The sequence below is a fragment of the Delphinus delphis genome, chromosome 2 (assembly GCF_949987515.2).
Source record: "Delphinus delphis chromosome 2, mDelDel1.2, whole genome shotgun sequence".
NCBI classification, from domain to species: domain Eukaryota; kingdom Metazoa; phylum Chordata; class Mammalia; order Artiodactyla; family Delphinidae; genus Delphinus; species Delphinus delphis.
The window spans coordinates 85,900,648-85,926,917 of NC_082684.1; the positions used below are offsets into that span (position 1 = coordinate 85,900,648).

The 26,270-nt window shown below is 52.2% G+C and overlaps 1 protein-coding gene across 1 annotated transcript; it reads right to left on the reverse strand.

Annotated features, from left to right (window-relative positions):
• Positions 1–8,837: 8,837 nt before the first annotated feature.
• Positions 8,838–24,380, reverse strand: PLA2G4F (phospholipase A2 group IVF). Its single transcript, XM_060003565.1, has 20 exons — positions 24,270–24,380; positions 23,145–23,217; positions 22,415–22,551; positions 22,183–22,311; positions 21,711–21,751; positions 21,428–21,470; positions 20,883–20,949; positions 18,825–18,994; positions 18,623–18,736; positions 18,399–18,436; positions 18,080–18,215; positions 16,304–16,440; positions 15,824–16,046; positions 14,626–14,740; positions 14,264–14,401; positions 14,044–14,151; positions 12,836–13,030; positions 12,398–12,564; positions 11,708–11,894; positions 8,838–11,430 (listed from the first exon to the last, which is right to left on the reverse strand). Exons 1-20 carry the CDS (start codon positions 24,378–24,380, stop codon positions 11,210–11,212), a joined length of 2,550 nt encoding a protein of 849 aa, XP_059859548.1. The 3' UTR covers positions 8,838–11,209.
• Positions 24,381–26,270: the final 1,890 nt, after the last annotated feature.

Genomic DNA, 26,270 nt, shown 5'->3' on the forward strand with positions numbered 1-26,270 from the left:
GGGAGGAAGGTGTCTAGATCCCAGCCTGTGCCTGTGGTCCCTGGGCTCAGCTGGCTCAGTTTCCCCACCTGTGCAGTGATGGTGTGGTAAACGCTGCACCTGAAGAAGCCCATGAAACCCTGAGTCAGAGATTCTTAATTCGTATGTGTTAGTAAAGCTAACGACCTTTCGTATGTGTTAGTAAAATCTGCAAAAGTAAGCTACTTTAACTACAAACGGTGAAGACCGCTGTCTTCCCATTCTTTTATCTCATCTGTTAGCGTTGATGCAACTGTGGTACTTTTAGGATCCAAGGAGAAGTTGGGTTAGAGACACGTACATTAATTTCGGCTCAGTGGGACATAGTTATGTGGTTTTCAGTTGGCTTCATGTATAGTGAAGTTACTGCCAGCCATTCTGGTTTAGAAATAGTTTCCAAAATACTCCTACCATGCACTGTGCCAACTCATCTGACATTGTGACACAGAGGTGTAGGCAGAGGCTGTGCTGCAATACAAGAAGAATAAGGTAGAGGAAGATAAACAAGGTCTGAAACATACAGACCAAAACTAGCCTGTGGAAAATTCGTCCAAACAGACACATGAAATCCTAAGTGGAAAATACAATCTTGTTGAAATATGATCAAAACATAAGTCTCCTGAAAGAGATGTTTTCAATCATGGCTTAAATGCTTTTTTTCCTTTATTTGATGGGAATTTCAAGAAATAGAAGTTATCATATTCCTGTACTACAAGCAGCTAGCACATCTAGATAGCTCAGAGAGGAGAGAAACTGGTTAGAGGTTGTAACAGATTTTATTTTTCTAAAGATGATTGCAACAATGTCTCCTGTCCTCATGCTCTTACCCCTCCCTCATCAAGAGGTGGACACAGATTCCCTTTCTCTTGGACCTTTTGGGCTGGAGCCGCTAACTAATAGGATGTGAGGAACTTGACGCTGCTTGACTCTGAGGTTAGGTAACAAAAGGCGATGTAGCTTCTCCTTGACGGCTGGAAAACTCCCACTGAGAGCCACCATGACAGATGTCCCAGTCCCTGAGGCTCCGTGCTGTGAGGAAGCCAGGCCATGTGGAGAGGTCAAGAGTCCTCATCCCCAAGTCCTCCCAGTCCAGGGCATGGGGATGCATAAGCCTTCAGGTGATTCCAGCCCAGCTACTGAGTCACCCCCAGCCTGTGCCCTTTCTGAATTTTTGACCCACGGAAACTAGGAGCCTAATAAAGGGGTTACTGTGTTATGTCATTGAGTTTGGGGTGGTCTGTTACATAGCCATAGTAACTAAATCAGAGCTTTTCTCAAATTTGCTAACAATCCTAAAGTTTTACGTGGCATCGTTAATGAAGAGCTGTGAAGCAGAAGGAGACTACAAATAATTAACTATTACTATCGATAATTTAAAAAACCAAATTTCGTTCATCCAGGCTGGGGGAAGATTTCTTTCTATTTGATCTAAAGAAGATGATTTTACAAAATTTTCCTCCCATCACATGAAGGGTTAATACTATCAAGGTGCCTCATCACTGTTGCTGTTGACCTTGATCATCTTGCTGAGATAATGTTTGTCTATCTTCTCTCTTGTAATTTACTTTATTCCCACTTTTCATACTGTCCTTTTTGGAACTAAGTCACTAAGCCTAGCCCACACTTAAGAAGTGGGAGTTATATTCCATCTCCTTTAGAGGGGAGTATCTATAAAAATCATTTGGAATTCTTCTGCATTGAAGATTGATTTGCCTCTCTCCCTCCCTGACTTATTTAATTCAATCATTTATTTACACCTGTGTGAACCTATGGATATTTATTTATGCTTTGGGTTATAAATACTATGTTAGTTATTTTGTTGCTCAAATTTATATGTATATGTAATATATATTAAAAATATTACAGAGGCTTCCCTGATGGCACAGTGGTTGAGAGTCCGCCTGCTGATGCAGGGGACACGGGTTCGTGCCCTGGTCCGGGAGGATCCCACATGTTGCGGAGCGGCTGGACCCGTGAGCCATGGCCGCTGAGCCTGTGCGCCTGGAACCTGTGCTCCGCAACGGGAGAGGCCACAACGGTGAGAGGTCCGCGTACCAAAAAAAAAAAAAAAAAATTACATGTGTATATATAAACCTGTGTGTGTATAATATATATTATATATTAATATATATTAATCCATGTATGTACACATATCCATAATTATTTCTACATGTATCTATCAGTATCTATATTAAGTTAAACATAAGTTCATATTCATAGAGTCTCTAGCTCTAACCCAGTACCTTGTGCTTCATTCTTGTCATCTGGGATTTTTCAAAAAATGAATTAATAATTAAAAATCTAACAACAACAAACATAAAACTCAAGACCCAGATTGTTTGATGACAAGTCTTACCAAGAATTCAAGGAATAGACACAATTTTAAAAGTGCATTTGAAAGGCACCAAGAAAAACAAAAAAACCCCCCAAAACAGGAAAGACGTTCCTAGATAGAAAGACTCCATATCTAAAGATGTCAATTCTTTCCAAAAATAACCTATACATTTAATGACATTCCAGATGAAATCCCAGAAGTGTTTTCACTGAAATTTGACAAGCTGAATCTAAAATATATAGAGAGAAGGTCAAAAATCAATAATAGCCAAGACAATTCTAAAGAACAGGAAGGGGATTTGCTTTACTATAAATTAATTATAGCTGAGTCTTGGTGCAGGAGTAGACAACTGGACAAATACAACAGATTATGGAGCCAAGAAACAGATCCACACATATTTGGAAAATCGTTAGATGAGAAAATTGGCAGTGTAGATCAGAGGGGACAGAACTATTCATTAAATGGTGCTGGCAAAAACATAATTTAGGTCTTATATTTAAAAGTAAAGGGTTTGCTATTTACAACATCAGAATAAAAAGGGATTTCTTAAGCAAGAAACAAAAACCACAGACCATAAAGGAAAACAATCATATACTCAATTACATTAAAATGTAATTAAAATACAAAACTTCTTTTTAATGAACGACACCTTCCAAAGTTGAAAAAATAAGCTACAGACTGAGGGAAGATATTTGCAATACATTTAGTCAAAAAAGTATTGGAATCAAAAAATATCTTTATACATTAACACATCAGTCAGAAACAAAAAAAGAAATGAATAGAGAAAATGGGCAGAGTATATAAACAGGCACATCACAGAAGAGCAAATGGGAATAGCCAAGAAACACACAAAAAATACGTGCAACTTCACTAGTATTCAGGGAAATGCAAATTAAATTCACAGTAAGATACTACTTCATACACATCAGATTTGCAAACATTCAAAAATCCTACAAGATTTTTAAATGATGAAGTAAATTAAGCATTTTTCCTTCTCCTATTAGAAGTCTTCCAAAAGCAACATGAGAAAATAATAACAGAAACACAAACTCCACCTCTGATAAAACTAAAAGACATTTGAATCCCAACCCACAAAATATCTGGAAGGACTGCCAAAAGTAATGAAGATCAAGCAGTAGGGGCAGGTAGAGAAGCAAGGATGCAGGCGATGCCTGAGCTCAGAGACAGTTCAGAGTGTACATACCAAGGTGCAGAGCACACCCTGAATTGCAGAGCCAAAATAAGGAATGGGGTGCATGGGCTGTGGCAGGAACTTCCCTGGGATTGGTGTAGTTATGAGAAATATAGGAGGTAGGGCTGATTGATAAATCCCAGAGACAAGTCCCTTGAACACGAAGCTGAGTATTCCAACACCTGAGCAGACCCACAGCTGCCTATCTCCTTTGGCTGCATAATGGTGAAGTAAAGGAACCCATCATGCTCACTACCCTAAGACACAAAGATGGTTCCTGTTGAGGCACTAGTTGCTCAGGCCTCTCCTTGAGCCTTGAGATTAACTTTCTGTAAATAGTTTGTATCTGTTATTAGTGTTCCCCAGAGAAACAGAACTAATAGGTTGTGTGTATGTATGTATATATATATATATATATAAAGTGAGTTATTATAAGGAATTGGCTCATGCAATTATGGAGGCTGACAAGTCCACAAACTGCAGAGTGGAGACCCAAGAGAGCCAATGACGCTCATGAAGTCTGAGGCAGCTGGCTGAAGAATTCCCTCTCACTTGTGTAAGCCAGTCTTTTTGTTGCAGCCAGGCCTTCAACTGATTGGATGAGGCCCACCCACATTATGAAGGACAATCTGCTTTACTCAAATTTAAATGCTAATCTCATCCAAAAACACTCTCCAAGTTGACACATAAAATTAACCATCACAGTGTCCTGGGTTTGGTTCCTTAGAAGCAGAGCCTGAGGCAGGGATTTGGATGCACTTGTTTTATAGAGGAAATCCTCTCAGGAGACTAGCAGTGAGGGGAATCAGGGCAGGAAAACTAGCTAAACTGCTCTAAGCTGCAGTCTAGCTTCAGGACGATCCTTTGGAGACTTCTGCAGCACAAATGACACCAGATTGTTTCCATTTTGAAGCAAGGGGCCTGGTTCTCTGAACTTCTGTGTCTGTTGGATGTTGACTGTGGGCTACCCCAGAGTTGGGGGTATGAGTGAGAACATCACTTCCTTGGGTGGGTGGTTAATTTTATGTATTAATTTGACCAGGCTATGGTGCCCACTTGTTTGGTCAAACGCTAGTTTAGATGTTGATATGAAGATATTTTGTAGATGTAACTAATTTATAAGCAGTTGACTTTGAATAAAGGAGTATTGTGGGTGGGCCTCATTCAATCAGTTGAAGAGCAAAAACTGAATTTTCCCAAAGAAGCAGGAATTCTGCCAGAGACTGGAACATCAACTCTTGCCTGAGTTTCCAGCCTAATGGCCCCTCTACCAATTTCAGACTTGTCAGACCTCACAATCACATGCGCCAATTCCCAGATCCCCTCCTCCTGCCGCCCTCTCCAACTGGTTTTGTTTCTCTGGAGAAGCCTCACTGACACAGCAGGTAAGGGGGCTTTTATTCAGCCAAAGGTAAATCTCTGGAGGAGTTACCTGTTAGCAACTAACCATTCCAGCAGCTGGAGGATGGGTGCACTGGTCTGATAAAGAGAATCTGGGTAGGGCACCACTAGCATCCACTACAGTCCATCTCCTGCACCACTCAGATCCACTTGCTTCCCACATTAAATTCATTCAGTCCAGGAACAGCTTTTCCATGATTCTTGTTGGTCACAATTTCTGGGGACACATACAAGAGAAGAGTTAGTGGAATACAGCTTGTGCTGCTACCATTCGTCCCAAATCTGTAGCTGATACTGTCATCTTCCTCCTCTACCCCCCATTCTAGGTCCTCCTCCCCCCCGAGCCAGCACTTTTGCTGGTCCAAGCAGCTCTCATGGTGGGGTGTCCTAGACCCTCATCCCTGAGGGATCTGGAGTTCGGGTTACCACGCTATTATCAGACCATGGTTGCTACAATTGCCCATTTTACAGTTAAAACTTTGTGTGAGAAGATCAAGGATCAACTGATGCCAAGCATATTCCTCCCTGCTCTCGTTCTATAGCAGCAGCCCTAGCTCCTGATGATCAGAACCAATTACCCCTACCAGTATGGTAAGTCATTCCTTTCTTTGCCTGCTGGTCTATCAGCATAAGGAGCCCAAAGTGACAAGGCAGCAGCCATAGTTTTAAGTTTAGTGTGACTCATTGTGTCCCCATATAGAAGCTCCCTGGCCTGGGAGAGCTGGGAAGAGCAGCCCAGGGAGGGGTGTGGCTGTACCCAGCACAGATTGGGTTAAATCTCCAGCCCTTAGAGGGACAGAGTGTGGCCCCCAAAGTCTCTGGCAGCCTCCTTCACCCCTAACCCCCACTGTATCAGGGAGCCTTGAGGTCCGCAGCATGGTACTGTGGTCCCATGGGTATAAGCTGTCAAAGTCTTTCCCCTGGGACACCATGTGGGAAAAAGAACAACGTGAGGAGAAGTCAAAAGAGTTTACTGCCCTGGACACCTGCCTTGGGGAGAAGAGGAGGAGGTTAGGAGCAAGTCATAGAAGCCCCCCACGAGGCCTCCAGGTCGGGCACAGGCTGGCCTTCATGTTTGGAACTGGAAATACCTGGGGGCTGGTCCCCACCTGAGAATCCAAGCGGTCCATTGCTGTTTATCTTCCTTTCCCAGGAGTAAGGAGAACGTCATTGGTTCTATGGTCCATCATTATAACTGTTCACTGACACCCACTCTTAACCCATCTCCTGCTTCATTACACTCACTGGGGAACAGTCAATCCTGGTGGAATCCAACTCTTGGACCACTTGGCACCTGCACTCACTTTAACCCCATGACCAGGAGCCTCAAGTGGGTCCCTGTGCTGCCCAGCAGGCCTAGCCCCTGTCCTTAGTCCATTCCCCTCTGCCACTCCAATAACTTGGTCATACTTTCTCCACCATCCGTAAACCTCTAAAACCTCCTCCAAACTCTCAGCTGATGACCTTGATTCCTGTTGCTAATTGCTTCTGTGACCTATACTGTCTCCAATTTTTCTCCTCTCGTTTTCTTGAACCAGTCAGGTTTCTCTCCCACTGCTCTACCAAACTGCTCTTGTCAAGACCTCCAGTCAAAGCCCGTGGCTAGACCAGTGATGAGTTCTCAGTCCTCACCTTACTTGAAGTCTCAGCAGCATGTGACACAGGTGATGGTGTTTTCCTTGAAATGTTTTCTTCCCCTGGCTTCCTGGACAGCACACTAACCTGGTATTTCTCCTCCTACGCCACCCACTCCTTCTCAATCACCTTTGCTGCTTCTTCCCACCTTCCTGACCTCTCCAGACCTACATCAGTCCACACAGCAAACAGGTTCCAGAAGAGTCTGGATGCCCAGCCTACTCTCCAGCTGCTGTTTTTCCCACCCACCCTATTCCTGCAGCCTTGGGCTCCTCCCAGACCATAGAAGGGTACCTGCACGGGGGTGATGTCCTCTGGAGCAGCTGGAAACATCAGGACCTCAGGCTGGCGCAGGCCATGGCAGCAAGTCCCTGGCCATGCTGTCCCTCAGTGAAAGGGGATCTTGGGTCCTGGGGCCCCACGCTGCCTCTCACCCCTGAATTCACTGAGGGACAGCTGCTTGTCTGATGGGAAGCTGCTTGTCCAGACACAGCTCAGGACTAGATTCCCCAAACCGGGCATAGTCTGGGAGTGAGAGAAGGAGCCTCCAGACAGTGGCGCTGTCACATGCAGGCCCCTCCGTAGCAGCATATGGGGCATCAGGGGGACTTGAGAAGGCAGCCAGCCCGCAGCAGTTCTTGCTCAGAGGAAGGCACAGATCAGGAAAGGGGGGTGCAAAGGAGGCATCTAGGCTAAGGTCATCAGGGGCTTCCACTGAGCGTGAAACTTTGCAGGTACCCCTGGGAACCACTTGCCAGCCTGGTGAGGGCAGGGAAAGGGGCTTGTGTGAAGGCTGTGGCCTCAGCTGTTGATCCCAGCAGGTAATGCAAGAATGTCATGTCTGAGGAAGGCCAGGTGGTCTCTTAAGCTTGTACTTCCCACCCCCTCATGTCACAGTACTCCTATGCTGCCACGTCACTGACCTGAATCACTAGGGTAAATGGACAAGTCTGCAGGGAACTGGAGGAGGATGGCCAAGAGGGCTCCAAACGCCCCAGGCCCTTCCAGGTACCTTGAGGGCTGGGGAACTCAATGTCTCATTCAGGAATATCAGAGAACAGCAGCCACTGGCTGGGAAGACCTGCCCTCGGCTACTGGTTCACTCTGCCCCTCCCCTCCCGCCCTCGCTCCCTGGATGGTGGCAGTAACAATCCCACAGGGATGAGGCCTTAAATCTGCCCAGCTTAGCAAGGCAAGGATCTGTTAGGAGATCAGGGCTCCACCCTCTGGGTGGCTCCCACACTGAGGGCTTTTTCCTCACCTCTTGGATGTCAGCCAGCACCACCAGAAACCTCTGGTACAGCTAATAAAAAAAAGAGCACACACACGTGCACACAAGGACACACGAAGATGGACCACCTCCTCCCATGCCAGGAGGAAGGAGGGAGAAGGGGAAGATTCATGGAGCAAAGACAAGGAGTGAGTCCTGTCAAATGTCCCCAGAAGGCCAGGTCCTTCCCCTGGCCTAGGGGAGGGTTGGGGCCTAGGGACAGGTCACTCTGGCCAGCATTACCAACCAGCCCTACCCCCAGCAAGGTGGCAGCAACAAGCCCAGGTCTGAGCCAGGTTGCTCTGAATGTACCTGGCAGGAGGCGGGGAGCGATGAGGACCAAATCATTTAGGACCAGGCAAGAAGTCACTTCTCTGCAGCTCAGAGCCATCAACACCCCTTAGAAAAGAGCAACCAGCAAGTACTGAGAGCACGCAGCACGCCAGCCACTGTGCTCAGCGTGTCACACACCTTGTCTCATTTCACCCTCATGGCTCCCTGTAAGTGGCCTCTGAGAGCCATAGTGAGGCCAGCAGCTCTCAAACCAAGAGACTCCTTACCCTTGCAAGTGTCAGAGTCAACTTGTCCCGTGGAAGAGTGGACCTCAGTTCTGATTGATGGTGCATTTGGGGACTAAAAAATATATTGGTGATCAAAAAACTCAGATATTGTTAATAGAATGTTATGGAACAATGATTCCTAACTTTTTCTATTATTTAGGATATGCAGTTGCTGATTTAACCTAAGTTATTTTTTAAAAAGACAAATTCAGAAAATGTACTGTGTAACTGAAAATTGTTAATTTTTTTAAAATGCTGGGAAGTGATTTCAGCCTGTCCTCTGTCTTTCATCTTGAAACTGGAATTCTCCTTTGTAATATTTTACTTACCCCCCGCAGCACCAAACCCATCAGATATAAATACAGATTAATAATTTCATAACATCACTTCAAGGCTCTGAAGTTCTCTAGAACTGCATCCCTTCGGCCTCCTCCCCAAGTCCCACACTGCCACCTGAAGGTCACCGTGCCATTGCATGGCCAGTGACCTGACCAGGAGCCGTCACAGCCCAGAGCTTGTACACAACCTTCTCAGACATGAGATGACAATCAAGAATTACCAAATATATAAAGAAGATAAAGCCCATGAAGGAGAGGCAACCTACCCCAAGGAAACTGTTCACGTAACTATCAGGAAAATACCATGAAATGCACATATTAACACCATCTGAGGGAAGTGGTGAAGCATTTCCATGTAATGAAAACAAGTAGTTTTGGAAGATCCTATTAGGGAACTTAAACAGGGAAATGTGACAGTCAAAAGTTAAACAAAACCCCCCAAAAGATGGATAGAGAAGCAGGCTGGACACAGGTGGAGTATATATTTGTGAACCAAAAAATCATGCAAAGAAAATCCCCAGAGTGCAGCACAAATGAAAAAAATAGAATGTGTAAAAGGAAAGTTTAGGGATACAGAGAATCGATTCATACATTTCAATATCCATTTAATAGGAATCCAGAAAGAGAATGAAGAAGAGTAGTGTTTTGATACAATTGGTAGATAATTTCTTAGAGCTTCAAAAAGACATGAATCTCAAAATCGAAAGAGGTCACTGATTTTTTTTAAGTTCCCAGTTTAGAAAAATCATAGTGAAACTTTTGAAAATCGAAGACAAAGAGAAAACCCTAAAAATTAGGTAAAGATAAATTACCTACAACGGGATGAGAATTCAGCTGACATCAGGCTGCCCATTGGCAATATGCAATGCAAAGAGGCATTAAAATCTGAGTAGGGGCTTCCCTGGTGGCATAGTGGTTGAGAGTCCGCCTGCCGATGCAGGGGACACGGGTTCGTGCCCCGGTCTGGGAAGATCCCACGTGCCGCGGAGCTGCTGGGCCTGTGAGCCATGGCCGCTGAGCCTGCGCGTCTGGAGCCTGTGCTCCGCAACGGGAGAGGCCACAACAGTGAGAGGCCCGCGTACCGCAAAAAAAAAAAAAAAAAAATCTGAGTAGATGTAAGCCTGAACCAAGAATCCTACCCTAATCCAGACTATTATATGTCAGGGCAAGAAAAGACAATTCCAGACATATCAGGTCTCAGAAGGTTTACATTCCACAGATCCTCCACTATAGAACTATTCAATTTTGCACTCCAACAAAAAGAAAGATAAACCCAAAAGGAAGACAGCAGGTCAAAGGATAAAGACTCATAAAAGATGTGTAAACACCAGCTAACCAGATAGCCTATCTCAAGAGCAATTGTCCCCAGTGAGCAGGCATGAGAGAACCAAGCTACCCCGATCCCACGCCAGCCAAAAGCACCGGCCTGTTAGAAGCCCAGCTCCCTCAGCGGCCCCCCCTCCCCAGTTCATGTCCAGCTGGAGGCCTGGGGTCCCAGGCCAGGCTGGAGGCACAGGCTGGGATCTAGACACCTTCCTCCCAGCTGGGAGCCAGAACTAGGGTCTTCTTCCCAGAGTCAGGATGGGTGAGGCTTTGTCACATAAGTTCCCTGATTAGAAGAGGAATTGTGACTTTAGCTCTGGAGAGCATGCGTGTGTGTGTGTGTGTGTGTGTGTGTGTGTGTGAGAGAGAGAGAGAGAGAGAGAGAGAGAGAGAGAGAGAGAGAGAGAGAGAGAGAGAGAGGGAGAGAGATTGATTGATTGAGGGAGGGGCTGTAGTTAAAGAGAGCTCTCCTGGCAGTGAGTAATGAGTATGGCAGCCCCCAGGTGGCTCAGCGCTGGGTGGGGTGTGGGTGAGAAGAGGCCGCAGAGGCGCTAGCCAGAGGGAGAGGGCCTGAAGACCTCCACACTAAGCCCAGTCAGGGTGGATCTCCTTCCCACACACCTAAAATCTGCCCATGCTGGAGAGGCTCCAGGTATTCGGAAGGTCCCGGGTGGGTCAGAAGAAATGATAAACAGATCCTCCAGAGAGAGAAACAGATCCCCCAGATCGGTGGGGTACATCTGTGGAAAAGGCAGGAACCTGGGCCTCTGAGTTCCCAGCCAGGCTTCCTCTACCTCTGCCCATCCCTGGTAGCTGACAGGCCCCCACTAGGAACACGAACACACACGCAGGTTCACGTTCACTCCGCCCCTGATAAATGGATACGCCCTCTAGAGACACACATTTAGCTTCTGGGAAGGGTGAGACTATTTGCACGAGGTGGCAGCTGTACCCCTGATAAGAGAATGTGACCCAAGTTTAAAGAGCGAAGATGAGTAATTAGCAGGGGGACCCACCAGCTGGAGCCCAGCCAGGAGGGGATATCATCCCACAGGGTCCACCACCCCTCCCTCTACCGAGCCCTGGTCCGGAGCCCACAGTCCCTCCTCTGTCCCAGTCTCCTGACTCCAGCCCGGGTCAGCCTCCAGCCCTGTCCCCAGCCTGTTTCTGGCCCAGAGCCAGCTGGAGGGCCTGCCGCACAGTCTCCACGTTGTTCAGAACGTTGTATCGACTCAGGGCCACCAGCCGCTCAAACTCCTGGGGCTCGTAGGTGAAGTTCATCATGCCATAAGGGGTGTCTGGCCCATTGATGACAAAGTCCCCACAGGCTTTCTCCTCATCCGTCTGTCGTTCCACACCTGCAGTGGGACGGGGAGAGAGTCTGGGCTAGGGCACTCTGTGGCTAGGAGCTGCCAGTCCAGAAACCCCCCTTCCCTAGAGCATCTGGCTGGTCTGTGGGCTCTGCCTGGGGCCACATCTCAGCTCTCTCGCCCACCGGGAGGAGCCGGGCCAGTGTGCATGCCGAGTCCAGGAAGCAGTGGCCAGCTCGGGGCCTCCAGGAGGTACACTGTCCTGGGTCCCGCACCCCATCACCACCCCAGGGCTCCGTGGGCCAGACCCAGACCTTCCCCTCACCTGGGGCCAGGTGTGTGCGGAAGGTACGGTTGACCAGGGGGAAGTGTAGCACGATGGGTGAGCGCGGGTCCTCGGCCTTGGCAAACAGGTAGCATTCACGGGGCTCCTTCAAGTCCTCAGGGGGCACCTCAGTGCTGGGGAAGGAGATGCCTCGGTCCAGGCAGTACTTCTCTGTCATCTGTAAGACCTGGGCAGACACCCAGCCCTGTGAGCTTCCGGCCCTGCCTGAGGCGCCCTGGACTCACGCTGGCCCAGGCTTCAACGCCAGCCCTGTCTCCCAGCAGTCGAGTGACTACAGGCAGCAAGAAGAGAACCCGCATCTGGGCGTGCAACCTGTCCATCACCCCACAAGCCTCGAGGGAGCCACTGACAGAGACTCCCTGGAGGGACCCTGATGGCTCTGTTGTTACCATAGCAACAAAGGGACAGCAAACCTGAACCCAGGCCCAGATAGGAGCAAGGAATCCTATCAGGAGCAGCAGCGTCCAGAACAGGGGTCTTCTCTTCACCGGGATAAAGTCTCCCGAGGACTCCCTCTGGCCTCCTCTCCTGAACCCCACTCTCCTCCATCACCTCAGCTTCCAGCTGGGGAGACCAATGCTGCTAGCGGTGATCGCAAGGTGCCTGCCCAGGCCCTTCTCGACACCCAGCCAGGCTGCCTTAGCAAGGACCCCCCACCCCGCACCGTACCTCAAAAGGGGCATCCAGGGAATAGTCGAAGGACAGAATGAGGTCCACGGCTCTCTGCGGCTGCAGGCTCAGCGGGAACGGAGAGTTGATGGCAAAGCCTCCATCCACCAGGTACAGACAGTCCCGCATGGGAGTGAGCTGGTTGGGGAAGGCGTCCGGGTGCGAATCTGCAAGAAGACAAATGCTTGCTCTCTGCAGCAGCCCTCTTCTCTGCGCACTGGGAATGCCCCACTGTTGAGAGTTCTCCTCTTCCTACAGCCACGGGGTCTCCCACCGCAGCCCCCGGCCTGCCTTAGCACAGTCATCACAGTCCTTCCCCCACTAGCCCCTGGGCAGCAGGAGCCCCCCCCACCCAGCCCCCAGGTCAAAAGGTAGCACTGGCCCCAGGGAGCCAGAGGCACAGGCAACAGGCGGGACCCCGCCCAGAGCAGCACCCACCTTTCCAGGCCAAAAACTCCCTGCCAGACACATAGTCCTTGTGCAGGCAGAGGCCCTGGGTGAAGTTCGAGTTCTGGGCTGAGGTGAAGCGGTAGGTGAATATGTCCAGCACAGCCTGGGAGAAGGGCCCTTGCGGGGTGAAGAGCCTGGTTTGCAGCCTCGCTGGGTCATGCAGCTGGAGCTTCTGGCGGTCGTCTAGGTGGGGGTGGGATGGTGAAATACCGTGAGAAGCCCTCCTTTGTCCAGCGGTCCTCACATCTCAGGGGAGCCCCTCTGTCTCCTCCCCACGTCTCTCCTCCTTCCCCACCCCGCCTCCTGGGTCTCTGACCACTGCTTCCCCGAACCCCTTTTAAATGACTTTTTCTTTCATGTTCCCCACGTTTTGAAAGTTGACATGCACATATTAAAAAAGTTGAAAGTTGACATTGCATGTATTAAACAACATCACCTACCCTTAAAGTTGCATATGCAACTTCCAACCAGAATTTCACCCATTAAACACCCACTGAACAGTTACCATGTGCTGTGGTGGCCACTGTGCTGGGCACAGGGATGCAGAAGTGAACAGGGCCTGACCCTGGCCCTCCAGGGCTCACGGCCTATTTAGGGGAGAATCTAAAGAGGTAATAAATGGTGACAGTGTCCCGAGGTAAGGACAACATGGGATGTGCCTACGGTTCTAGGGAACCTTGGTGGTCAGACCCTCGATCAGCCTGGAGGGATGGACTGGAACAGAGACGTCCCCTGACAAAATGATGTCTGAGCTGAACTTTAAGAACTGAGCAAAAGTTATCCAGGGAAGAAAAGTGGGAAAGGTATTCTATGCAGCAGGGGCTGAAGGGGAGCTCTGAGGTGGGGGAACAGAGTGTCAACCAGATACCCAGTGGCCCTGGGCTGAGTTGATCTAATGGGAGCCCAAGCGGAGAATTAAAGGCACAGATTTATCACGGAGCACTCACAACTCCCACTAGGTTTTCTGACATGGGTTCCCCACCCCTTAGCCTCTCTGTAGACCTCTGGGCATCCAGAGACCCTAAGCTAGAAGTCATTTTCTCAATATTTCTCTGAACCGAGTAGGACATCCAAGTCCTTCACTGCCTCCTCCCACATTGCTCATGCTTCTGCCAGGGCCCTGCTGCTGGAAAGAGGTATTGCGGGGGCTGGCAGGGGGGAGGGGAGGTTTGGGGGAGCAGGCTCTCTGCCCTCACCTGTGATGTTTACACTGCCTCTGCACCTCTGTAGGAAGCCAAGGTCCCAGCCGGCGGTCTTCAGGAAGATCTCATCCAGGCTGGCTGCAAACGCGCTGCCCCATATACCTAAGGAGAAAAGCAAAGTCCCCGGCCCTCACAAGTCCTCCACCGGCATCACCAACTCAGGGCCTGGCGCCTGCCCTGTCCCCTTGTCCCCAGGCCTCTGGCCTAGACTCACCCTGCAGGTAGCAAATCCGGGGCTCGGGGCGGAGCTGCAGCAGTCGCCCCATGAAGAACTCTGAGCTAAAGAGCTCAGTGGGAACATAAGCGCCATACTTGGGTAAGCCGACCTCATGGGGGGTGAACTCGCACCACTCTGGGGGCGCAAAGAGGAGGGAATGTCACCAGGGGCTTCCCACCAGGACCCCATGCTTCCCCTGAGCCCTTGTGACTTAGCAGGTATCTCTGCCTTGTCAAGAGCAGGAGGCAGCAAGCCCACTGTGCTCCAAGGCTCCCACCTGTGCCCTGACAGCCCTGGCCTCTACATCCTCACACTGACCATTGCTCCCACCGGCTTCCTAGGTTCCCACGCCCAGGCACCTGCAAAGTCTTCCCCACTGATGTTGCTGCGGACGTTGACACTGGCGTAGATGGGGTAAGGGTTCTGGCCCTGGCTGACCGCCTCCTGCTGGTCAGACAGCTTGGCAGGATTTTCCTGGTCAGGAAAGAAGGGAGGCCACTTGGCCTTTAGGGAGTTCCCTTTCCCCACCCCCATGGCCTGAGGCTCGGCACCCTGCAGGTGTGGCGTGCCCACGAGACTTTGGTTGCTAAGGCCAGGGCTCTAGAGACAACTCTCTAAGGGACAGGCTTTGGGCTGCAGCAGAGGTGAGGCCACATGGGGTTCGTGCAATTCCAGGGGCTTTGGACCCCCTTCCCTCCCATTCAAGAAAGCCTATCAGAACCCAAGGGAGTCAAGTGACATTTTTAAAAGAATAACTGGGGCTTCCCTGGTGGTGCAGTGGTTGGGAGTCCGCCTGCCGATGCAGGGGACGCGGGTTCGTGCCCCGGTCCGGGAAGATCCCACATGCCGCGGAGCGGCTGGTCCCGTGAGCCAGGGCCGCTGGGCCTGCGCGTCCGGAGCCTGTGCTCCGCAACGGGAGAGGCCACGGCAGTGAGAGGCCAAAAAAAAGGAATAACTGAAAATCCAATCTACTTTCTTTGAAAAAGTAAATCACTAGAAAACATGTATTCTTTTCTTAGACATCACATTCATAACAGATAGCCACACACCAGTGGGCCAGGCCCCGCCGGGCCCCAGGGCTGAGAATCTCGCTCAGCTCTAATCTCATCTCCCGATGCATGCTGGGCCTGCAGTTCTAGGAGAAGCCACCAGGTGGCGAGAATCATGTCTGCTTGGCCGTCGGGCTGGAGTGGCATTCTGCCTCAGCAGGAGGTTGAAATCATTTGGGACCCTTTCAAAGCACACTTGTACTAGGGCTCGACCCCTCACCAACCAAAACCAGTATCTCTGGAAGTGAGACCTAGGCATGGTGTTTTTGGAAAGCTGTACAGGTGATTCTAATATGCAGACAGACCTGAGAACAGCAGACCAGCCTCTCCCTCCCAGGGAAAGCGAGATGAAGCGTGTCAGCCCACCCAGAGATCCCACCCCTTGCCCCCAGGGAGCTCAGACTTAAAGGATAGCTTTGCAAATCTCAGATCTTAGCCTAATGGGTAAGGCAGAACTAAGTGCTGGTGGACAGGAGCCGTGTTCATCTATTACCTGTTCTTCTCTTACCTCCTGGTATAGGAAATATTCAATAAGAAGCCCCCAGAGGTCGATGAGGGAAGCGCTGTGGCCACTGCTTTCCCGGATCCCCAGTTCCTGGGCATAGTACTGCAGGCGTTCCATGGACATTAACCCCATCTTACTGCTGCAGACCCGCGCCTGGGCGCGCTCAATAGGGCCCTTCAAGGCCACCTGGGACCAGGCTGGGTCCTTGTAGAGTGTGGAGATGCACCTGGGCATGGAGGGAATTAGGAGCGTGGGAGCACAGTAAGGGGAGAGAGGGATACAGGTGTCTCTGAGTCACCCCTCCTCCCCCATCCCTTGCACCCACTGGCCTGCACCACCCACTCAGAGGGCCCTGGGGACTCAGTCCCTTACTGCCCTTCCTGACCCCTTTGGATCCCCGCCCCTCCCCACCAGATCACCAGGTCATACCTCTGCTTCTTCAGGGCTCTCCTTTTTTTTTTGCCCTGCCCCTACCTCACTTACCAGGTGGATCCAGAGACTCCGCTCAGATAGGTCACAGTGTCCAGGACGCCGAGCTCCTGTAGCCCGGCCAGGCTGCCATAGAGGGAAGACATGGCTCGGGTTCCACCTCCCGAACCCAACACAGCCACCACAGGCACCTGGGCACAATAATAATCATGATAACATCTACCCCCACTATTGTTCATATATTATTGCTTAGCATATCAGATATTGGTCTAAGAGCCCAACTTGTATCATCTCTTTCAGTCTTCAAAGAAACCCAATGGCATCCCCATTTTACAGGTGAGGAAACTGAGGCACAGGAAGTTAGATAATGTGCCCACGATCATACCATCAGTAATAGGCTGTCAGACTGAAGCAGTATAACCTCAGAGATGGCTCTAACGTTGTATCAGGAAAGTATGTACCTGGGAGGTATATTGGATTCACTCAAAACAGCTAAAGCAGGGTTTCTCAACCCTGGCACTGTTGGTAATTTTGGAGCAGATAATTCTTTATTGTGAGGAACTGTCCTGTGCGTTATAGGATGTTTGGCAGCGTTCCTGACCTTCACCAGGCAGATACCAGTAGCATCCCTCTCCCCTCCCCTAGTTGTGGCAATGTCTCTAGACAGTGACAAATGTCCCCTAGGTGGGTGGGGGGATGAGATTGCTCCCAGCTGAGAACCACAGAACTGAAGTGACAAAGACCAGCAGGCAGCCTGACCTGCCCCAGACACGGGAGGTCCCCAGATGTCTCTTCAGGATCAGAGGTTCCTGGTGGGATCAGACTAGAAGCTGTTGGGCTGCTCAGCTTTTCTACGAAGGTTTGGTTCATTCCACCCCAGACTTCCGGTTCCTTTCCCTGTCCTTCCTTTCTTCCCCTGTCTTGAAAAAAATGCTCCCTGGCCATTGCCCCGCAAGGTCACTGTCCCTCCAGAGCTCTGGAGGAGACAGAGCTCCCTGAAGGCAGGTCTGTGCCCTCTCTACCCTCCACCCACAGAGCGGAGATGGGGCACAGAGCAGGCATTACCAGACGAGCGGTAGGCTTGCTCAGCTTGTCAGCACTGGGCACAGGCTATGTCTCCTTAGACATCTGCAGCCAGAAGGAAGCCATCAGCCTGTTCCTGATTTACCACAGGTCTCCCCCTCAGCACTGCCTTTCCTCCTGCCTCCACTTCCAAATCCCTTTGTCCTGTTATGGACTGAATTGTGTCCTCCCCAAATTCATATGTGGAAGCCCCTATGTGACTCTCTTTGGAGAAAGAGTCTATACGGAGGTAATATAGGTTATGTGAGGTCATAAGGGTGGGGCCTTAATCCCATAGGACTGGTGTCCTTGTAAGAAGAGGAAGAGAGAGAGAGATTCCCACAAACCCCTGCACGTGCACAGAGGAAAGGCTGTGTGAGGACACAGCAAGAAGGTGGCCGTCTACCAGTCAGAAAGAGGCCTTGTCAGATAACGACTCTGACGGCACCTTGATCTTGAACTTCCAGCCTCCACGTGAGAAAATAAATGTCTGTTGTTTGAGCCACCCAGTCTGTGGCGTTCTGTTATGGCAGCCTGAGCAGACTAATACACCTCCCTTGGCTGGGGCCGTTCAGCCCTCGTTCATATGGGGGTCACATGACTCTCCCGACTGTGCCCATCAGCTCAGGCAAACGGGCCTGCCCCCTTCTTCCTCTGGCCCCCGCACTTCCTCAACGCTTCCTGTCACCTCTTAGACACACAGTCCTCTCAAGGAAGAGGTTGGATTTGGTCCCAGCAACTCTGGTGTCTGGCTCCTCCATTCCATACCTGGTTACTGTCGGGAGCCTGGCTCAATCCCAGCACCTGCTGTAGGGCCTTGGATACGACGTGCTTCCTCTTATCCAGAAACTCCTGTTCCCCGTCACAGAGGTCGAAGCCAAGACGCAGGTCCAGGTCCCCAGAGCTGCCTCAGAGTGGGTGGGGGTGGGGTATTGGGTGACTGTTCAGTGGAGAGCCTCCGGCCAAACCCATTTTCACGGGAGCAGACAGATGCACATTCCGTGGAACCTCCCAGAAAGATGCCACAGGACCCAGTCACCCCCAACGCCCGCTGAGCCGTAGGCAGAAGAGTCTCCGCGCCGCTCACCTCACTTCTGCCTTCACACTCATAGCCACCTCCTGGCCCTGGAAGAGACAACAGCCCATCCCTGAGCGCTATGAGAGGGACTCTCATTTGCAGCCCCGGTTGCTCTGGTAATTCAGGCCCAGGTGTGGACACCATGGCTGGCCTGATTTGACCCCCTCCCCCAGACCTTTTGTGGGGGTCACAGAGCAGGCAGGGGCCCCTCAGGCACCCAGATGGAGCCTTACCTCGCCCAGGGCCACGACATGCTGCTGCTCCCGACCTAGGGCCAGAGAGGAGAGCAGGATGCCCGCCTCGCCCAGCTTGCTGGTCTGGACCTCCAGCTCAGCACTTGGGCCGCTCTACAGAGAAGAAAACACCCAGGAAAAGGGGCCTCGTCCAGGCTGGATGGATTCTGTCGTCTGCGCCTTCCCAGGCTCCGTCACTCACCTGCAGGGCCGTGAGCTTCTCTCCCAGCTCCACCTCCAGCCTGGAACTGAGCACTGGGTTTACGTGGAAGGTGAACGTGGCTGGGAGGCCTGCCTCCAGGGGAGGCTGCAGGGGCAAGAGCTGGGGCTTCTCGTAGGCCCCGGGCACTGCCAGCCGAATCTGCCTGGAGCCTGGGAGCAGAGGGCCTAGGTGAGTGCCAGGTGAGGGGGTGAGAGTGGGGGGTGCGTGGCCCGTGACGGTAGCACGCCGAGCAGCAAGTCCCCTTTCCTTCCCCTTGGAAGTGCCAACTCATCGCCCTGCCCACTCTCTGGCAATGGGCCCTACAGACATCATGAAGGACACTCGGGGTCCTATAACCTGCTCCGGTCAGAGCTGGGAGCCTGGGATGGGGACGGCACACACAGTGCTCAGGGAAGGGCCCCTGTCCGGAGCTTATGGGGTGAGGATTTTGAGATTATTATATTAAGTATATAAAATATAATTCTATAATTACCATATTATAACGATCATATATTAATTATTACATTAATTACCAGTTTTCAACTGGTAGTTCCCCCTCTCTTGCTCCATTCAAGCCCTGTGCTCATTGCCTTGGGGGAGGTTTGTGGCCAGAGAGAAAGCAAACAGGCTGCACGTTGTTTCCAAAGCATAAGCCCTTGGGAGAACATAGAGGGTTTGCAGGGGATGTAAAAGGAAGAAGTGGGTTCGTGGCACAGGGACGGTAGGCTTGGGGAAGCGGAGGAGAGCCATCCCCGGCCTGGTGAGGCCAGCTGTGGGGAGGCAGAGGGAGGCCTGTGGGCCCAGGAGCAGCGGGGCCCACCCTGTTCCTGTAGCTTTCTGGAGAGCAGGCAAGACCCCAGAGAGAAATGGCTACACATGACACCCAGGAAGAGGGGACCCCAGAGAGACCCACGAAAGAGCCCCTAACGCCTCAGGAACCGACGTCCAAATGGAATCCCTGTCCCTACATGCCCTCCTTAGCACTAAATGAGACCGGGGGACTTGACATGACCAGGGGTGGGAGGGAATTAGAGAAAATAAGGAAAGTGATCCTTCTCTCATATCACGGTTTACAGACTGAGATTGATAAGGGCTGTTCACTGTCAGAGACAACAGAAGCTGTGGTGGGGAGAGCAGATGGGCCCCGGGTGTCACAGAGCTGGGCCTGGGCCTGGCTCTACCGCTTACTGGCTGTGTGACCTTAACAAAGTTTCTTCTTTGAGCCTCAGTCTCATGAATTAAAGGAGGATAATGACTGTACCTACGTTACGAGGTTGTTATGAGGATTAAAAGATGAAACACTGTAAAATGCTTAGACCAGTGCCTGACTCATAGTAAGTGCGCCATGTTACCTGGGCACGACTCAGCCCATAGGCTCAGACTCCCAGTGTCGGAGAGGACCTTAGCTGTCATGCAGCCTCCGCTCCCCTCCCAAAGCTGGCACCCCTCCCGAGTGGCTGTCCCCTGTGGCAGACTGCCATGGCCCCAGTTCTTCACTTCTGGAGTTCTCACTCTTTGCCATGTGGCCTTGCTTTCTCTCACTAAAGAGCTTGGCTATATTCCTTGCCCTTCAACTTAGAGTCAGCCTTGTGCTTGTTTTGGTTAACAAAATGTTAGTGAGGGCTGTGATGTGACCAAAGGCTCGAAAAGCACTTGCTCATCCGGCCATGCGCTTTTGTACCTCTGCCAGTGTCTTAAGAACATGCCCAGGCTTGTACGCTGGCCACAGGAGGTGGATGAGGGACATGGGAGCAGAGCCAGGTCACTCCACCAAGCCCAGCCTAGATCAGCCATGCCCCAGCTGACCACCAGATGTGTCTGCCACTGAGATTTTGTGGGTGTCTTTTGTACAGCAGTAGTTGAACCGATACAGCCTCTGTGCTTGAATACTCCCAGGGATGGAAATTTACTGCTTCTGGAGGCAATCCATGTCATCCTTGGTCAGCTTTCAGCAGTGAAAAATTAAGAACTTTCTGCCCCAGACCCATCTTCTTGAAACCAGCAGTCCCCAATCCCCCAGGAGAGAAGGCAAGACCCAAGGCCCCTGACCAGACTCACCATACTCTTGATGTGGGGCTGTCCCATCTCCCCTGAGGGTGCCCTGGATTCTCAGACAGGGCTGAGCCTGAGGAAAGCAGAGGCCTGTGGGAGCCAGACAGTCCACAGGGCCCTGCACAGGGCCTGAACCAGGATGGAGGGAGGGAAGGGTATCTGGGGCAGGGTCGAGCTAACATCCTTCCCAGGGCCTGTGCCTTACGAGCAGGGGTCTTCTGTCACAGCCACCCCCACCCCAGGACTCAGAGGAAGTGGTCCCTGGTGGGAAAGGGGGAGGAGATGAGGGGCCCTGACGGTGGCTCCTTGGCCAACTCAGAAGCCAGGTGAGCAGTGTGCTGTGCACAGGTGGAAAGCCTGGCTTCTGGGCTATTCCATCAGGTGGGAGGCAAGGTGCCCCTTTGTCCCTGGAGGTGCCTCCCCAGCACATCTCCCCTCTGAGGAGGGGTTGAGTGTCCTTCATGCAAGTGGGCATGATGGGCTCAGTCGTGGACTCCCCAGTCCCCCGTCCCCCAGCCCTGGGCAGCCCCAAGCTGGCCACCCCTACTCACCACCAGGACCCCATTGGTGATGACTTCAGACGCCGGCACCTGGCTACAAAGGATGAGGGGCTTATGGGACGCCTGAATCCCTCAAGATGGCTATTACTATAATAATGTAACCAGAGCAGCTGGAAGAGCCTGGGGAGCACGGCAGGTTTGTGGGTAGGGGTGGGCATCAAGGTCAGGACATCCCCTCTCAGGCCAGGCCAACGCAGGACCTGGTGGCTGACAGCTGGGAGCTTTGGGTGGGTCTCAGAGTAAATGGGAGGGTACAGGCTCCACCTGGACTCACCTGTCCTCCAAAAGAAATTCCACCTGCAGCTCTTGTGAATCCTACATGGAGGGAGCAAGGGAGCGCCAGTTTTCAGAGGTCCCAGAGCCTCAGGACCTTCCCCTCCCACCCCTGGTTCTGCTCAGCTCCAGCGACTAGAAGGCCAGATTGATGCTGGGGCTGCTCGTGGGCACAGGACAGGGTAGCAACATCGCCACTAGGAGCTCCATCTGTTCAAGGCTGTGGACAGGCGCTGTTCTAGACACTGAGGATTCGGCAGTGACCGAGACACACAAAACCCCTGCCTTCAAGGAGCCCACGTGTTGGCTTCCCTCAGGGAAGGCGTGCTTGTGGGAAAGCTTTGTGGGGTCATTGCTGCAGGGTGGAGGAGGGTCTGTCTTGGAGGTTGGGCCTGTGCTGATGGGGAGCCCCCCGTGCCAGGGCCTCTTCTCCCGGTACTGGGCTCGTGGCTGGCGCAGGTGGAACCGCTCACCTGGTGGCTGAGTGGGAAGGTGTGTCTGCGCGGTTGGTGGGGCTTGAGGCTCCTCAGGTCAAACAACAGCAGGGAGAGCTGGTCACTGTCCAGGACGTCCTTGTCGTAGAGGGTGAGCTCCAGGACGTTCTGGGGGCAGGGCAGGAGGCAGGGGGGCCTGAGGCAGGGCGGAGGGCAGGCACCTGGGAGGAGCCCTCTCCCTCCGCAGCCCCAGCCCCTCGCTGACCCTCACCTTCACGGCGCCGTGGACCCGGTAGTGGAAGGTTTCGTTCCATTCGGGGTCACGGCAGTTGGCTACCACCCTTGTCTGGGCCGGGCTGGGGGACGCTGTGTGCAGACACAGCTGCACGTAGCAGTCTGCTTTGGACACTGTAGGTGGGATGGGGAGGGTTCCTCAGCCTCTAGCTCTTACAGCTGGAAAGGTTGCCTGGAGGAGACTGGGGCTGGACGGGAAGGGGCAGAGGAGGCTGCCCGCATAGCAGGGTGGGGCGGGGAGAGATACCGGAGAGCCCATGTCCTTGACTCCGTCTCCACCAGTTACACCTCCTATTCAACTGAATGGAGATCCTGCTGCAGCCAATTCAAAAGGTCATGTGACAGCGCAGAGCACTGAGTCATTCCCAGAAAGGGCCTGATTCAGGAAACAAGGTCCCGCCCAGCGTGAGCACTGGCGTGGAAACCCCTAGAGAGAGACGGTAACTTGTGGCGGCAGCAGGCCTCACACGCTCACCCAGGCTGGCAACCTCCACGAGCCAGCCTCAGGGAGGAGGTGGTGGTCTGCACACTGCCTTCCCCTCCAGCTCCCGCAACCTGCCCCGGGCTGTGGCCCGGGCTCCCTCACCAGAGAGCCCTCCATCCGCTCCACTCTAAACACACATGCATGCTTCAGGCCAGCCCCTGTTGAGCTCTGGGGAGGCCCCAGGGAGAGGAAGGGAGAAAGCATGAAATTGGGGGTCACTCACACAGGTCTGCGCCCCGGATATTTCTGGCCCTCACCACCTTCACCTGGAGGTCATAGTATGGGTGGGTCTCCCGCTGAAAGGACAGAACTCCGGGGACTCAGTTCCAGGAAGCCGGGTGTGAGGCCTGACCTCCCTGCCGTGGTGCCCACCCAGGGCTTCCCTTGTCCCATCGCAGGGCGGCAGCCTGGCCCAGGGTCACTGACGTCACTGTGCCAGGGACCCAGGAGGCCTCGACAGAGCAAGCGCTGGGAGCTGAGTGTGTTGGTGATGAACCTGACCTTGGAATCAGTCAGGCTGGGATCAAATCTAAGCTGCACTGTGGACTAGCTAACTGGCCTTGGGCAAGAGACTCGATTTCCCTGTGCTTTAGTTTCTCTGTCTCGAAAGTGGGGGTTATGATGATAATCTCACAGGGTTGTAGCGAGTTTTAAACGAGAAGTCGTACAAACTGCCTGGCATAAGTGCTTAATACGTGGAGCCATTTTCACTAATTATGTTTATTATGAACCACGAACGTGCAGCCCCCCTGCCTACAGTGCTGGGGCTGTAGCTTGAGAGTCAAAGTGAGAGCTGGAGAGACGTGCTTAAGAAGATTAAGTATCAAAAGAGAAAACTGTGATGGACCCCACCCACTAGCTCCTAACAAAGGCTAGAAGACGGCCCAAGAGGGTGCGGGCAGGTAAAGGGAAACCAAGAGTCACCCAGCGGGTACCAGTCTGATGAGTCGCTAAGGAGACGGCAGCTCGGGCTCAGGAGAGATAACAGTAGACTGCCGCCTCCTGGGAGTGAGACTATCTCCTCCAGATCCCAGAGAGTGCCTCATTCCCCCCACTCCCTCAACCCCCAAACCCCATTCTACAGCCAGGCTAGGGCTTACCGGGCTAAAGCCAATCAGCTGCAAGTGTCACATGGCTTCCATTTCCTAACCGGGGGTGATTAACTTCAAGATTATTATTATTTGGCCAAGCTCTCTAAGCTCTACCAGGTAATCTGGAGCAAATCGGTCCTGGCCCAGATCAAAATGCATTCCCAGGGCTGGCCCCAGTCTCCACAGGGCCCTGTGCGCCCAGGACTCCTCCTGTCCACACAACCCCCCCCCCGCCCCGGGGAGATCAGGTACTTTACCCACCACCGCCTCCACTGAGGTTCCCTCTTCTGTCTCTTCTGCAGCAACACCGCACCCACGAGGGACAGCTCCTTGCCTGTCAGCCACCTGGGCCACAGCGCCCAGAGCATGGCCGGGCAGCCTGGCTCCCGGCAGGAAGCCCTGCCTGCGCTCCTCTGGCTACACTGGCTGCCGGCTCAGGTCTGACAGGTAGCTGGAGTGGGGAGGGTGGAGCAGGCTGCTCTGCTGAGGACTCACAGCTGAGGCTGGAGGTGGGGTTTGACGAGCTCCAGGAAGTGACTGGAGCCCAGTGTCCTCTAGCAGGAGGGACTTTAGACCCTCTCAAAGAGGATGAGGAACTGGCACTCTGGTTCCCAAACCTAGACCCTGGTTATCATGGTGCTGCTTATGGAAAATAGATGCCTGCGCCTTAATCCCCAGACGATTTGATTTATAGGGTGTGGCTAGAACCCAGGTGTTCGTACTTCCATCAAGCCTTTTAGATGATGCAGACACAGGTGGTCCAGGGAACAGCAGAGCCAGAAAGTGCTGCATCAGGGGCCTAGGTTCCCCCAGCTATCAGAAGAGACTCAAACTAACACCTTTCAAATCCCACTTCCCCCACGGCTCTTAAGCAGAAACATGGAAATCTCTGATTCCCCACAGTGTTTCATCTGGTGTTTCTAATCCCTCAGGGCCTCTCTCATTTGTTCCCCAAACACTGAGAGGCTGCTGTGTGCCAGACACTGCGCTAGGCCCTGGTCCAAGGGTGAGGAGGGCCCAACTGTATCCTGAAGAAATTCAGACTCGTGATTCCCCGCTGTGGCTTCTAACCAGGACCCCTTCCTGAATCCGCGGAAATACCTGGATGGTCCAGGAACAGAAGTAGGGATATGGTCAGGTGGTATCGATAAGGGCAGGTAAAAACCGGCCTGCCTGTCCTTAAGCTACTAGAGATAAAGGCTTTAGAGGGTCCCCTTTGACCATCGTGAGCCTTAGGCTGCAGGTGGTGTGTAATGCTCCCTTTTCTGCAGACCGCAGCCACCTAGGTGGCCAAGACAGGCAAAGTTTCTGGAAGAAAGGATCTCTAGGGCAGTGAGCTGTTGGGAGATACATTTCTTTTCCTCAACCAAGACCCAATCATCTCCACTCTCCTCCCCAGTGCCCAAGTTGGGAGACTGAAAAGATGACATTCCAAAATAAGGTGATTCAACTCTGAAATGAACTCTGCAGGCAAGTTCAGACCAGAAATTCCCAGAACTGCTGTTGGCAAGGTCCCAAGGGGGAGGGGCTGTTTTTGCTTAATTTGGAGCATGAGGCCAAGACCTGTGCTGGGGTCTCAGAAGTGCCAGTTCCAGCCTCTTAGTGACCTGTATGCACAATGTGGAGGCCCACGGAGCCACGGCAGGGGAGCCTGAGGGAGGGGCACGGAGCTAGCTGGGGGCAGAGCCAGGCCTGGCGTCCAGGACCCCTGACTGATTAGAGTGCTTTCTGGGCTGTACCACACTCTCTCCTGGAAGTCATCGGACCCATGCCTCAAGAAAGTCATACCTCTTAGTCCCAGACGTTTTTTCATCCCCAGGAAAAACTCAGGATGGCCAGAGATGGCTCCAGAGAGGGACACAGAAGGACCAGATTGCCTTTTTGGAGCTGGCCAAAGTGGACCAACACTTCTCCACTTCTCAAACATCCCTAGGTCCCTTAATCCCACCAAGTCAACATCTTTCCTGCCTGTCTCAGTCATTATGAGCTGCAGGAAGAGGAAGACGCACAAGGCCCTAATATGTGAAGCGAAGGGCAAGTAGTTTGGATCAGCTAGAGTTGCAGTGTCTACTAGCACTTTGTGATGCTGGAAATGTTCTGTATCTGTGCTGTCAATATCAGCTACACGCTAGCTGTACTGGACGGCACACATCAAGACAGCAGTGTTATACTGACTTTTTTTCTCAGTCACTAATTGGATTAGTCTTCTCGATTATTAACGTCTTTGTTATTTTCACCAAATCCCACAGGAAAGGGGG